Source organism: Anarrhichthys ocellatus, unplaced genomic scaffold (genome assembly GCF_004355925.1).
Source record: "Anarrhichthys ocellatus isolate YVR2014 unplaced genomic scaffold, GSC_Weel_1.0 scaffold15, whole genome shotgun sequence".
In the NCBI taxonomy this organism is placed as follows: Eukaryota; Metazoa; Chordata; class Actinopteri; order Perciformes; family Anarhichadidae; genus Anarrhichthys; species Anarrhichthys ocellatus.
In genome coordinates this window covers 2,848,085-2,859,871 of record NW_022280045.1, presented here as the reverse complement: position 1 = coordinate 2,859,871, position 11,787 = coordinate 2,848,085, and the positions used below count along the sequence as shown (strand labels likewise).

Genomic DNA, 11,787 nt, shown 5'->3' with positions numbered 1-11,787 from the left:
GTGTGTGTGTGTGTGTGTGTGTGTGTGTGTGTGTGTGTGTGTGTGTGCGCGCGCGCGAGAGAGAGACAAAAAGAGAGATAGAGCACTTGCATGTGTGTGCTTGTGTGCTTACATACACTCATTCTGATCTGCAAGACTGACTCAGATGGGAGTGGGGCGTGTTCTCTTTATGTGTGTGTGTGTGTGTGTGTGAGTGGGTTCGTTTAAGAGGGTGAGGCAGGGGAGAGTGGAGCATTATTTCACACAGACTAAACGTTAGGAATGTCAGACATGTGTATGGATAGACAACGGCGTACGGGGGTTTTGTTACAGACCCTGCTATGTTGGACTTTGATTGGACTTTGCTGCGCTGGCCACAGGCCCCGAGAGAGAGGGGAGCGACCCCGCTACCCCAGGCATCCTGACAGATGGTCTCAAAGGATACAGTACCCTTCACTTCACGAGCAGGGAACTCAGCGGATAGAGTATCCATCATTGAATGATGAAGGTACCCAGGGGGTACGCTACCCCTCTGTCAATGACAGTGGTGCAAGTTCTCAGATTAAGGTAAACATCTGTGAAGATGTGATGTATCTTGTTGTTAAAGGGATGTTGTTTCACCTGAGCTGTAGGTTACACTTCTCAGCGTATCAGGTGTGGATTGTTGGTGACTTGAAGACTGTTATCTTTGAAAGCAAAGGGCGTGCTTTGTGGCTCCTCAGTGTTCATTTTTAATGACACTCCACTCAGGTCAAGTTCACTGCTTCATATCTTAGCAAAGTAGGTTTTAATCATCCTGGAAATCATCTCTGGAAACACTGCCATGTTTAGGCAAATTATAACAGATGTTGTGTTTACAGGTTATAGATTTAGTCTGTCTGATTTGTTTGGGCAATATGATAATATATGTATTATCATGATAACATATGATAATATATAAACATAGAATAATATAATAACAAAAAACTAAAAAGATATTTATGACAGATTTATTTACATTTACTGTTAATAATTGGAGGCAATATTGCAAATCAATGAGCTGGGCTGCTTTTTTTATTCCCATATTGAATTTACAGGATTTTTGCATCATTGTGATGAACTACTTTTGTAGTTGTGATGAACTTTTTAGATTTTAATCCACTCCATTAGCTGAAAACAGACACTCCTGTCTGGTTATTTAATCTTTACAACATCTCTCTATTTAATTGAAAGAAAATATACATAAATTACATTTTACATGATAAGTACCACCTCGTATCATAATTGTTCTACAAGCCTGAGGTTTCTTTTGAGTAGAGATATGCTTATCAGTGGTACATCCGGATGTATGAGTTAGTCTTTTCAAGTTGGGTTATTATGTCTTTATATTTGTGTTTTTTTGTTTTTTTCCAGAAATGTGCTCCTGGTTACTTCAGAGCTGGCAGTGGGTTTTTCCTGGGCCGCTGTGTGTCCTGTGAGTGCAACGGTCTGGCTGATGAGTGTGAAGACAGGACAGGGAAGTGCCTGGTAAGAAACACACTCAACCCTAATTAGTGACTTCATGACCACAGGTAGACACCCACACATACCTCCAGTGTGAGCCACAGATTAATCAGAGTCTAGACCTGTCCTCTTCAGGGTACATCTGTGGGCCACATCACGAGCACTATTTTATATGACTTCCTGATTACCAGTTATGGAGCCCCTCCTGCTTATCATTCTTCACCCTTGACGGGAGGACGAGCCTTTACACATTTCAAAATCTCAGCCGTCTCTGTTGTGCAAGCCGCTCAAGACCGGGCCTGTGTGCGCAATGCAACCTGGCAGCTCAAAGCCAAATGGACACAAGCGGCTGAATACACTCACTCTGCCGTGTGCATCGAACACACTCTTCGATTGATTGGCAGGGAAATGTCTTTTCTCTTTGCCCCTCGACGTTTGCGTTCGTCAGCGTGATAAAAGACTTGATGTGTGGATGAGTTGGTACAGCAAGTATGAAAGGCTCGCTCCAGTGCACTCGCAGTAATTTAGTTTTTTGATCCAATATATATTCACAATGTCATGAATACATTATGTCATTTTCAGAGCTGTCGGTACAACACGGATGGGGATCGATGTGAACGCTGCAAAGAAGGTTACTATGGAAGCGCGGCTCAGAAGACGTGCAGAGTTTGCCCGTGCCCGTTGAGCTCGCCTGCAAACAGGTGGGTGGGACAAAAGGCAAAAATACATCCAAACAGCTGTACTGTAATTAAATGTATATCTGTGTTTTAAGAGTCAAACCATGATCTCCCTATCAATCTGCAGTTTCGCGATCGGTTGCAAAGAAGTCTTTGGAGACGTTGCGTGTATATGCAGAGTTGGCTACACAGGAGACAAGTGTGAGAGGTGAGTGTCTGTATGGATGCTGAAATGCTGTGCAGATACTGTGTATTTTCTTATGCTTTAGGCATTTCACGTTTCTCTGTCTCACCTTTTTCTCTTTCCCGTAGTTGTGCTCGTGGTTACTATGGTGATCCATCGACACCAGGAGGAAGTTGTCGGCCTTGTATTTGCAACGGCAACGGCAAAAACTGTGATCCCAGGACTGGAGGTTAGATTCTGCACTGCCCTTTCATTAATTAACTATTTCATTCTGATACAGTTTATTTCAACTCATTTTGTTTTTTGATCCTTAAACATAGTCATTAATGAAGTTTAAATGTTCTATTTCTGTTTTCTGTTTCTCCAGTTTGCAAGAACACACTGGAGCCGGGAGACACAAACACAGATGAGCACTGCCAAGGTGAATTTACAAAGATAATTGAGGTCTGACGCTGTGACATGCAGGCATGAGTGGATTATGAGACAATTGGCCTCTGGGAACAGACATGCAAAAGCCCCCCCCCCCCTCTCTATGTGGTCACAATGTGTCTCTTTGTAGTTGTTTTGTGTCACTATGGTATTGTTTTTGTCTTTTTGCAGTTGTTTTTTGTCTCTGTGTTGTCATTCTATGTTTCTCTCTGGTCATCTCTTCCTGGTTGACGCCTGTCTTTTTGAGTCACATTTTGTAGGTGAAGACCAGGGGTGCCCGGTAGACCCGTTCAGTAATCCATCCACGCGTACAGGTTACAATAGATTGAGTATGATCCCTCGCTAATCCAATATGTGTTTGTGTTCTAGAGTGTGGTAATTGTGCCCAGACTTTACTGCATGATCTGGAGAAGCTGGATGATGAGATGGTAAAGATCAAGACTCGACTGGACAACGCCACTGCCAGCGCCACATCTCAGGACAGGATGAAGAAGCTGGCAAAGGCTGTGTCAGACACCAAGGTAACACTTCAGTGTACTGTAACCCAGCACTGTAGCTCTGAAGGCTACCGATAGGGCTGTAGATGAGGTGAAGAGCACTTAAAGATATTTAAATAGTCATAGAGTCGGTGTAGACACAAATTCCACAAAATGATGCCAAATCCAGGTGCCTTTGTCTCTTTATAGTTTGCACTTTGCACATGTCCGTTTCTTACACAGACATGCACACAAATACACACACACACACAAACACAAACATGATGGCACAGTATGGGTGTGCTTGTTCAAACATTCAACATTCCAGCTGATAAGCAATCTCAGTGAATTTTGTCCCACATCCTGTGTGTCAACACAAGTTAGTGACCACAACACTGGATGCCAGTGCTTGTCGAGCCGCCTTGTCGCTCTTCATTCTCTCATAATCTTACATTCCCTTCATTCTTTGTGGATTCACAATGAACACACGTGAATAAGCAATTTGCAAGCAGCCCCCATCAGCCTCAAGCTTCAGCACTCTACCTACAACATCTGAATTTTCCGTCTACTGTGCTTTCTGCAGATTCTTGTCAACAAATTCACCTCCGCCCTCAACACCGAGAAGTCCAGAGTCAACCAGCTGGAAGACGACGTGAGCACGCTCTCAGATGACATCGGCACACTCAAAGACAAGGTAGCGCGACGGAGATGAGGCCTACTGTAGTATTTTATTCAAATCTCAGCATGTGATAATAAGTGTGAAAATGTGTATTGTCGGTCTTTATTTTAGGCGGCTAAGACGTCTGCTGATGCTGACAAGGCTGTGGCACAAGTTGGAAAAACCCACAACAGGGCTAAAGATCTGGACTCAGAGATTCAAAACATGCTGAAGAAAATCCAAGGTAAAGAGAACTTAAATTCAGCAGCACAGCCGTCTGCTCTGTCTTTCAGTGACGAAATGTCTTTTTATCTACTTTCCTTTGGCGTCCTAGTTTTTTCTGTTTTCTGCATTTATATTTGGTTCGTCTGCATTCTGTAGTGTATCATTACAAGTAGTTTAATAGTCTCCAATACAATTTAATGACCCCGATTCTAAGAGCCTAAATATTTTCTTGACTGACTGAGTACTTTTTGTGTGTGTTTGAAGCTCTGCTGGACCAACTGAAGGATGAAAGCACCAGTGGTAATGTCATGCCCAATGAAAACCTGGCTAAAATGCTAGAAGATGCTCAGCGCATGGTGGAGGAGATGCAGGATAGGAACTTCACCCCTCAGACGACAGCTGCTGAGAAAGAAAGAGACGAGGCTAAGAAACGTACGATACTTCAGTAAATACTTCAGAGTTGCTTTATCAAAGCACTGTTGTTGTTAAAAAAGTTAAACATCCCTGCAGACCGGTCAGAAACATGTCCATTAACCTATTCTTTTCTGTTTTCTAGTGCTGGACTACATCAAGGCTAATGTCAGTAAGCAGTGCGACCAGAACGAGGGTGCAGCAGAAAAGCTTCGGGGCCTTCTGAAGGGCTACGAGGCCAAGCTGAAGGACCTGGACAAGGCTCTGAAGGAGGCGGTGGACTTGCTGAAAAAAGCCAACACCCAGAACGGGCTCAGTGCTCAGGCACTGGCAGATCTGCAGGTAGTAACTCTCAAGTCAACTAGTTAATCAGTTATGAGAAACACAAGGGCTTGTTGATTTGTTTAATACACATGTACTGTATAGTTGTTTATAAGTATAAGGTATTATGTAAACAGGGTGAAGAATACCTTGTAGGTTATTTTTGCTATTTACAGTAATTCCACAGTTGTACTCTAAACTGACGCATGCGCTCCCTACAGAAACGTATTAACGACTTAAAAAAGGAGAAGGAGACCGTTGAGGACCAAATGACCATGGCGGAAAATGAGCTGCAGAAAACAGAGGATTTGGTGAAAACGCTAACTGACAGCAAAACGGTACGTTTGCCAAATTGTAACTTGCATGTCCTTTGCCCGAAGTTTTTTTCTGTACTCGGCATGAGCCACACACTGACACACTGTAGCTATGTTGCATAAAAAGGCCTCATGTCTGATCTCACACGAGCGAGCGAGCGAGCTGTCAGGTCCCAACATGCCGTCCGCTCAGATAACGATCCCTGTTTTTTGCTCGCCGTTGGTTCAAATTGGTATTTGTTACGAATAACTTGCACCCATTCACCTGTCCTTCTCCTTTGTAGGAGTATGAACAGCTGGCAGCACAGTTGGATGGTGCCAAGACTGAGTTGACCAAGAAGGTGAATAAGATTACCAATACCGCTGCCAAGAAGGACATTGTGGAGGCTGCAGAGGAACATGCTAAGAACCTTGCCAAGCTGGCAAAGGAACTTCAAGAGTAGGTCGTTTGCACATATAGTAAAGACACACTATCTATATTATAACCTTAGGGCTAATGAGTGGATTTAAGGGAAACTTTGCCTGTTGTTTATGCTAAGTAAGCTTTTCTTGGTGGTCCAGTGCTATCCAAGCATAGTGTGTAATTTGCATCTGTTCTCCATGTGCCCCTTGTTATCCTGTATTAGTGCTGTTAAGAACGCAAGTGGACAGACTGAGGTTCGGAACGCCAAAGACGCTATTGATGCCTACAAGGACATCACCGATGCAATTAATGCTGCTGAGGCTGCAGCTAATGAGGCCAAAGGTGTAGCAAACAACGCCCTGAATGTAAGTCACAGACTTGATTCCTTCGAAATTAAGGAACTGCACACTCTTCTTGGAATTATATGCAATTCGTTAAGTTTCAGTGAGAATATTTTAGTATATTGTTGTATTTTAACCAATTTCTTTTTTTCCTTTAGAATGTAAAGAAACAGAAGCTCACAGAAAGAGCAAAAGACCTGAAAGAGACCAGTGATGAACTACTGACGAATGCAAAGGAGGCAGAGAAAGACCTCCAAGGTATTCAGCCCTACTATGACACTGTTGTTTTTAAAATAAGCCAAAAGATGGTCACTAATTCTTGTATTTCTGTAAAAGGCACTGCAGCTGATGTTACTGACCTGAAGACCCGCCTGAATAATGCTGACAAGAAGAAGAAAGCTCTTCAGAAAGAGCTGCTTGATGCAAAGAACCAAATAGACAGCAGCAACAGAGGTAGAACAAGTCAAGGCATTATAGCATAGTCTATTGCCAGGGTTCATATTTCCTCTAATCACTCCTTTCTTCAAATCAGATGACATCAGCGGTATGATTGATGACGCCAAGTTGAAGGCAGCTTCAGCCAATGACACGGCCACTAAAACTATGGACAAACTGAATGACATCAGAAAGGAAATTGGCAAAATCAGTGTCCCTTCTGTAGACCCTAACCTGGACAATATTCTCAACGATGTGGACCAGACAGGTGAGAGGCCTTGCGTCACATTAGGCAATACTTTTCTTTTTTTTTGGGGGGGTACAGAGTAACCACTTTTTATATTATATGTTTTAAAGATTAAAAGTAAAGTACTGCATTTTTTACACATTAACAATTTTATCTCTCGCTTATCTTCTACTTCCAGTGAAGGACTTGCTGAAAACCATCCCATCTCTGAATGATAAGATCTCAGAGGTGGAGGACCTGACCTCGCAGTTCCCATCCATTAGCAACGTTTCTGACAACATCAAAAAGATCAAAGAGCTCATCGAACAAGCCCGGGACACAGCTAACAGGGTGAGGTCCCACTCTGTAAATACATCCATGACCAAGCCCAAATCAAACCAATGTATCCTCTATTTTTCCTTGATGGGTCTAATTCCCTTTTTTGTGTGTTTTCTCCAGATTGTGGTCCCGATGAAGTTCTTGGGCAATGGCCACGTGGAGCTGCGTGCACCAAATGATCTAGAGGATCTGAAGGCCTACACGTCCCTGTCTCTGTCGCTGCAGAGACCTCTAGGGCAGGCAGGCAGGGGAGATGGAAGACGTAGACGCAGACAGGCCGGCAACAAAGAAGACATGTTTGTGCTGTATCTTGGCAACAGAGATGTAAGTGACTCCAAATGCATGTGAATAGATCAATATAAATATTTAGTTTGTAGTGATTGTACACAAGGCATTAACAAACCGTGTCTCACAGTCTTCTAAGAACTACATCGGTATGGCTCTGAGGGGCAACAGGCTGTTCGGTGTGTACAAGCTCAACGGAGTCGAGTATGAGATGAAATCGGATTTCATCAGCAAGTCCGTGTCTGAGCCGGCCACGTTCGATAGAGTGGACTTACGCAGGTAAACTTACTACAAAGCGTTCAGGGGAAAAGACCAGGGGAATTTGTGAAGAATTTGCATGTTTAAATGTGATATTTTTTCCCCTCTTCCAATTCAGGATTTACCAAGATGCAGAAATGAACCTCACCAAAGATATCACTTCAGACAAACCACTAGGGCCAATTGTGACAAGACAGAAAGGAAATGAGAAAAAGAACCTCCTGGACATCAGTCCCAGTGATATTGTTTTCTACGTTGGAGGCTACCCTAGCAACTTCGCTGTAAGCAACAAGGAAATAAGAACAGCAATACTATACATTTCTTTATTTTCAGCAAGTATTGGTTTTATTAATACCTTTCTCTGTTTTGCTTCTCCTCAGCTGCCAGCTTCTCTCAATTACCCCATGTACAATGGCTGCATTGAGTTCTCCTCTATTAACAACAAGGCCGTCAGTCTCTACAATTTCCAAAAGGCAGAGGGAATTAATTTAGAAATACCATGCAAGAGGTATGTCCTAATATGATTAGGGTTGACTACACTCTAGATGTTTGTGAACAATAAACATGCTTCAATGCCTTTTCAATGGCATGTGAACCATTATGAATTATTTTAGTCATTATTTAAACATGAAAAAATCTGTTTTGATTATTGTATTGCCATCTAGTGTTTGACATGTTTAGTATCACCCCACCCCAGTTTTTGATGTCATCCCTGTGGCATGAATGGATAACATTTTTTACATCCCATCCCTTTGTGGTAGCTCCCTGAACAAGGGTGTAAAATTGTATTTATTTTATTATTTTTGAAGATGTTGAGATCTGGGTGTTTCCTCCGTTAGACGATGTAGGTCAGTTTGCCTTTTGCTCGTGTTTGTAAGTGTGTTAGCCCAACGTTAGACCAGTGAGCTCTCTTTCCCTGCCTCTTGCCCAATTAATGCTTGAGAAGGCTTTAGCCCCTCTGTGATCCTGAATACGTGGGATAGAAGAGGGAAGATTCTTTGAAGATGGTTGAACTTTCAGACATATGAGCAAAGGCTATCTTGTCTGTAACTTAAGATGGAAATATAATTTTCTGACTTTTTCTCCCGTCTTTCCAGAAATGTAGCTCAAACGGATTCTGACTTCTATGAAGGCACTGGATATGGTAGAGTGGTTATGGATAAACCATCTAACATCCGCTCCATATCTATGGACGTCTACACTCGTTCACAAAACGGTCTGCTGTTATACATAGGAAATGAGGTAAATCATCGTTTGTGTCTATAGAAACGTAGAATTATATGTACTATTTGCAAGAATTTGATTACTCTATTTCCCCCGCAACATAGGACAATTACTTCGCCGTGACGATTGAGAAGGGAATCATTTTCCTACATAGTAATTTGCTACAAACTCCAGCTACAAATAACGAAAAAATATTCCCGGTAAGAAGTTTGTTTTTTTTGGTTTTCTGCAATCACTCAGGTTGTTCCCTGATGGATATGGTGACTCAACCTTATAGCATTTGTAAATCAAGAATCCTTAATTCAACCACATCTTGCTCCTTTGTCCTTTCTTCAGCTAAGTGACTATGCAGAGATCCGCATCATTGGTAGAACGGGGAAATTGACTGTCGTTATGTTCAAAAAAGAAGTAGCCACAGCCGACATTCCATTTATCGACAACCTATTTGCAGAATATTACATTGGTGGTGCCCCAACAGACTTGAGGGAAAGGTACTTTAGCAATTTTTATCTTCATCATTGCATGTTGAAAGGTAGGTGGTCACCTTTCCCACTTTATTGAGAGTATTTTGTTCATCTTCACAGACATAATATCATCATACAGCCGTTCAAAGGATGCTTGAAGAATATGAAGCTGAGTGGCGGCTTTACACCTCTTACCGACCAAGTGGGCGTCAGCAAAGGTTGTCCCAAGGATTCCTTGGTAGGACGTTGACCTCTGCATTCCGAACCAGTTGCCAGCATTCATATCACTAACCAAAATACACTTTTGGCTTTTGTGTCTGCTAATTAACTAATGTATAATGTCCATGTTCTTGTCTAGGTTTATCGTAACGCAGAGTTAAGCTTGGGGAGCTCCCTGTCAGCTAACCTCGTAGGCTTTAGTCTGACCGATGACATCACTGTCTCCGTCGGATTCAAGAGCACAGAGAATGAGGGTCTCATTCTGCTGGACAAACATCTGGTCAGTCCTTACATTTATTTTGAAATATGATGTTTTAATTGTGACTTTATGAGATTGGAGTTGTTTGAGACAACAGGTACAACTTGGTCACATTTTAAAACCCTTTTTTTTTCTGTTTTCCAGGCTAATGGGATGAATCTTGCATTGGAAAATGGCCATATGATCCTCAGTTTCAACAACAAGATCTGGAAATCAAACAAACCGTATCACGATGGCCAGTGGCATTATTTAACTGTAACCAGAAGAAGTGGAAGGTATGAAAGAGGCAACTTATATTCAAACATAAAATAAATATTTTAGTCTGTGGGTTGGTGATGTTAGCAGATATATGGGCTCAGTTTCACACAGAAAATAAATGAACGTTGACAGTGACACCCCTTCCTTGCCCAGCAGTTGAAATGTATAACCTGTAAAATACAATGCAAAAGAAAATAAATAAACTCTAAAGCTAGTGTAAAAAAAAAATACTACGATGATTTTTTCTTTTTTTTTTACAACAGGGTCGAGCTGCTTATTGATGATGAAGACGAGGGTCAGGAGCAGAGTGGCAGCACTGCCATACCTGACACAGGTGGCTTCTTGTTCCTGGGAAAAGACAATTTCAAAGGCTGCATTTCCAACCTCTACACAAGACGGTGATATTTCCTTACTTTGCCTTGCGTAGTAGCTGCATCATTTTGAAATGCATCAAGATTTGTGTACAGCTTTTTCATTGAAGTTGCACAGTGATTGTTTGCCTGTTTATGTTACATCTGTCATTTGTTCTGTTTGCAGGCCAGACAATCTGTTCAACGCTGAGGACTTAAGCCATTTCAAGACATCTGGAGATGTCTTGCTGGATGTGTGTACTGCTGACACTTTTCCTCAACTGATGCTGGACCGCGCCTCTAACAAGGTGAGAGTTTGTTTATTGTTGCTGTAAACGAGTGAAAAAGCTGACATTTGGATGAAATAATCAAAACTTATTTTCAAAGCTTATCAACTTGCTTCTCTTTCATTTGAATTAAGTGACATTATTGTCAACGACTAGAGCAATCCATCTTGTTTAAAGGTAAAACTAGCATACATTATGAACATGAGGTGACTCTATGATTGATTTCACTTACAAGCAGTAAGTCATACCCATCTTTACCTTTCCCTTTTGTAACGTTCATACATTTGTAAAGGGCAGATTAATAATCGCACAGTGTTTGTCTTATGTTGACATTGTTTACATTGTATTTTGCTGCCTTATTTCCAGAGATGAAGAAGAAGGAGCCCTAAGAACTGCTGATGCTGACAAGAATCTAATATTGACATGAAAAAACTGGCAGCTTGCACCACAATGTTCTGTTGCTTACGCAGAAGCTCATTCATCTGCAGTGTACTTAAATAAAAAGTTGCATGGACATTACCATTAATCATAAGAATTATTAAATGTTCTGTATATCTGCCTATTCTATTTAAAACAAACAAAAACTTGTGAATAACAAGCTTGAAATCAGCTCATGTCTCTTTTCTTTCTTTCGTGTAACTCAGTAATGAACCACTTTCTATCATTCATTCACCAGCATGTGCCGTCTTACACACTATTGTCAAACCTAATGGAAACACTCACAGACATGCCTGATTATACAACGATATAAATCGTAACGTCATCATAACAGTTCATGTCCAATAAACAAAACCTGCGTCTCAGTTTCTCACCATCCTCTGGCTCATGACGCTGTTTTACTTATCAGAATGCATGAGAAAATGATTATGACACACTTTCATATTCTACTTTTATTGACAAATTGTAATTCAAAATTGAATGCATATCAAATGGAAACCCTTGCTGTTGTGGGCCACTGACGCCCTGTGAGATTTTATTACATAAATAAACTTGTCTTGACTTAACAACCAAAACTAAATGCATAAGTGTACCACTTCTCGAATATGAATGGGATCCCAGCAATAAGGTTGAGAAACGGTGATCTTCATTATAAATATGTAGCCAGTCGGAAGTTCAGGAAGGCATTTCCTGAGACGAAATGTTGGTATTTCAGAGCTAAGCTGGACCTCACGATGAAATGTGCGAGGCCTAGAGGAGCTTACAATGTTCAGACACATTATCAAAGCATGATTACATCATTTCTTCAAATCTCTGTGGATCTTGCATGCCCACCATAATATACT

At 41.5% G+C, this 11,787-nt stretch overlaps 1 protein-coding gene across 3 annotated transcripts in view; it reads left to right on the top strand.

Moving 5' to 3' along the window:
- Window positions 1-11,787, top strand: part of LOC116387415 (laminin subunit alpha-3-like) — a 52,273-nt gene that overhangs the window by 34,900 nt on the left and 5,586 nt on the right. For 2 of the 3 annotated variants that reach the window (XM_031854462.1, XM_031854461.1), the window contains exons 41-69: window positions 1,372-1,485; window positions 2,044-2,162; window positions 2,266-2,346; window positions 2,451-2,551; window positions 2,690-2,743; window positions 3,121-3,272; window positions 3,811-3,921; window positions 4,018-4,129; window positions 4,375-4,542; window positions 4,667-4,863; window positions 5,064-5,180; window positions 5,441-5,595; window positions 5,783-5,924; window positions 6,059-6,158; window positions 6,237-6,353; window positions 6,433-6,603; window positions 6,761-6,912; window positions 7,021-7,224; window positions 7,316-7,464; window positions 7,562-7,724; window positions 7,824-7,951; window positions 8,541-8,685; window positions 8,772-8,867; window positions 9,004-9,158; window positions 9,252-9,369; window positions 9,490-9,630; window positions 9,754-9,884; window positions 10,131-10,265; window positions 10,405-10,525. In XM_031854462.1, coding sequence (XP_031710322.1) covers window positions 1,372-1,485; window positions 2,044-2,162; window positions 2,266-2,346; window positions 2,451-2,551; window positions 2,690-2,743; window positions 3,121-3,272; window positions 3,811-3,921; window positions 4,018-4,129; window positions 4,375-4,542; window positions 4,667-4,863; window positions 5,064-5,180; window positions 5,441-5,595; window positions 5,783-5,924; window positions 6,059-6,158; window positions 6,237-6,353; window positions 6,433-6,603; window positions 6,761-6,912; window positions 7,021-7,224; window positions 7,316-7,464; window positions 7,562-7,724; window positions 7,824-7,951; window positions 8,541-8,685; window positions 8,772-8,867; window positions 9,004-9,158; window positions 9,252-9,369; window positions 9,490-9,630; window positions 9,754-9,884; window positions 10,131-10,265; window positions 10,405-10,525 — 3,849 coding nt within the window. Of the gene's footprint in view, window positions 1-1,371; window positions 1,486-2,043; window positions 2,163-2,265; window positions 2,347-2,450; window positions 2,552-2,689; window positions 2,744-3,120; window positions 3,273-3,810; window positions 3,922-4,017; window positions 4,130-4,374; window positions 4,543-4,666; window positions 4,864-5,063; window positions 5,181-5,440; window positions 5,596-5,782; window positions 5,925-6,058; window positions 6,159-6,236; window positions 6,354-6,432; window positions 6,604-6,760; window positions 6,913-7,020; window positions 7,225-7,315; window positions 7,465-7,561; window positions 7,725-7,823; window positions 7,952-8,540; window positions 8,686-8,771; window positions 8,868-9,003; window positions 9,159-9,251; window positions 9,370-9,489; window positions 9,631-9,753; window positions 9,885-10,130; window positions 10,266-10,404; window positions 10,526-10,870; window positions 11,514-11,787 lie in introns of those variants that run through there. The other variant, XM_031854463.1, reaches the window with a different exon arrangement.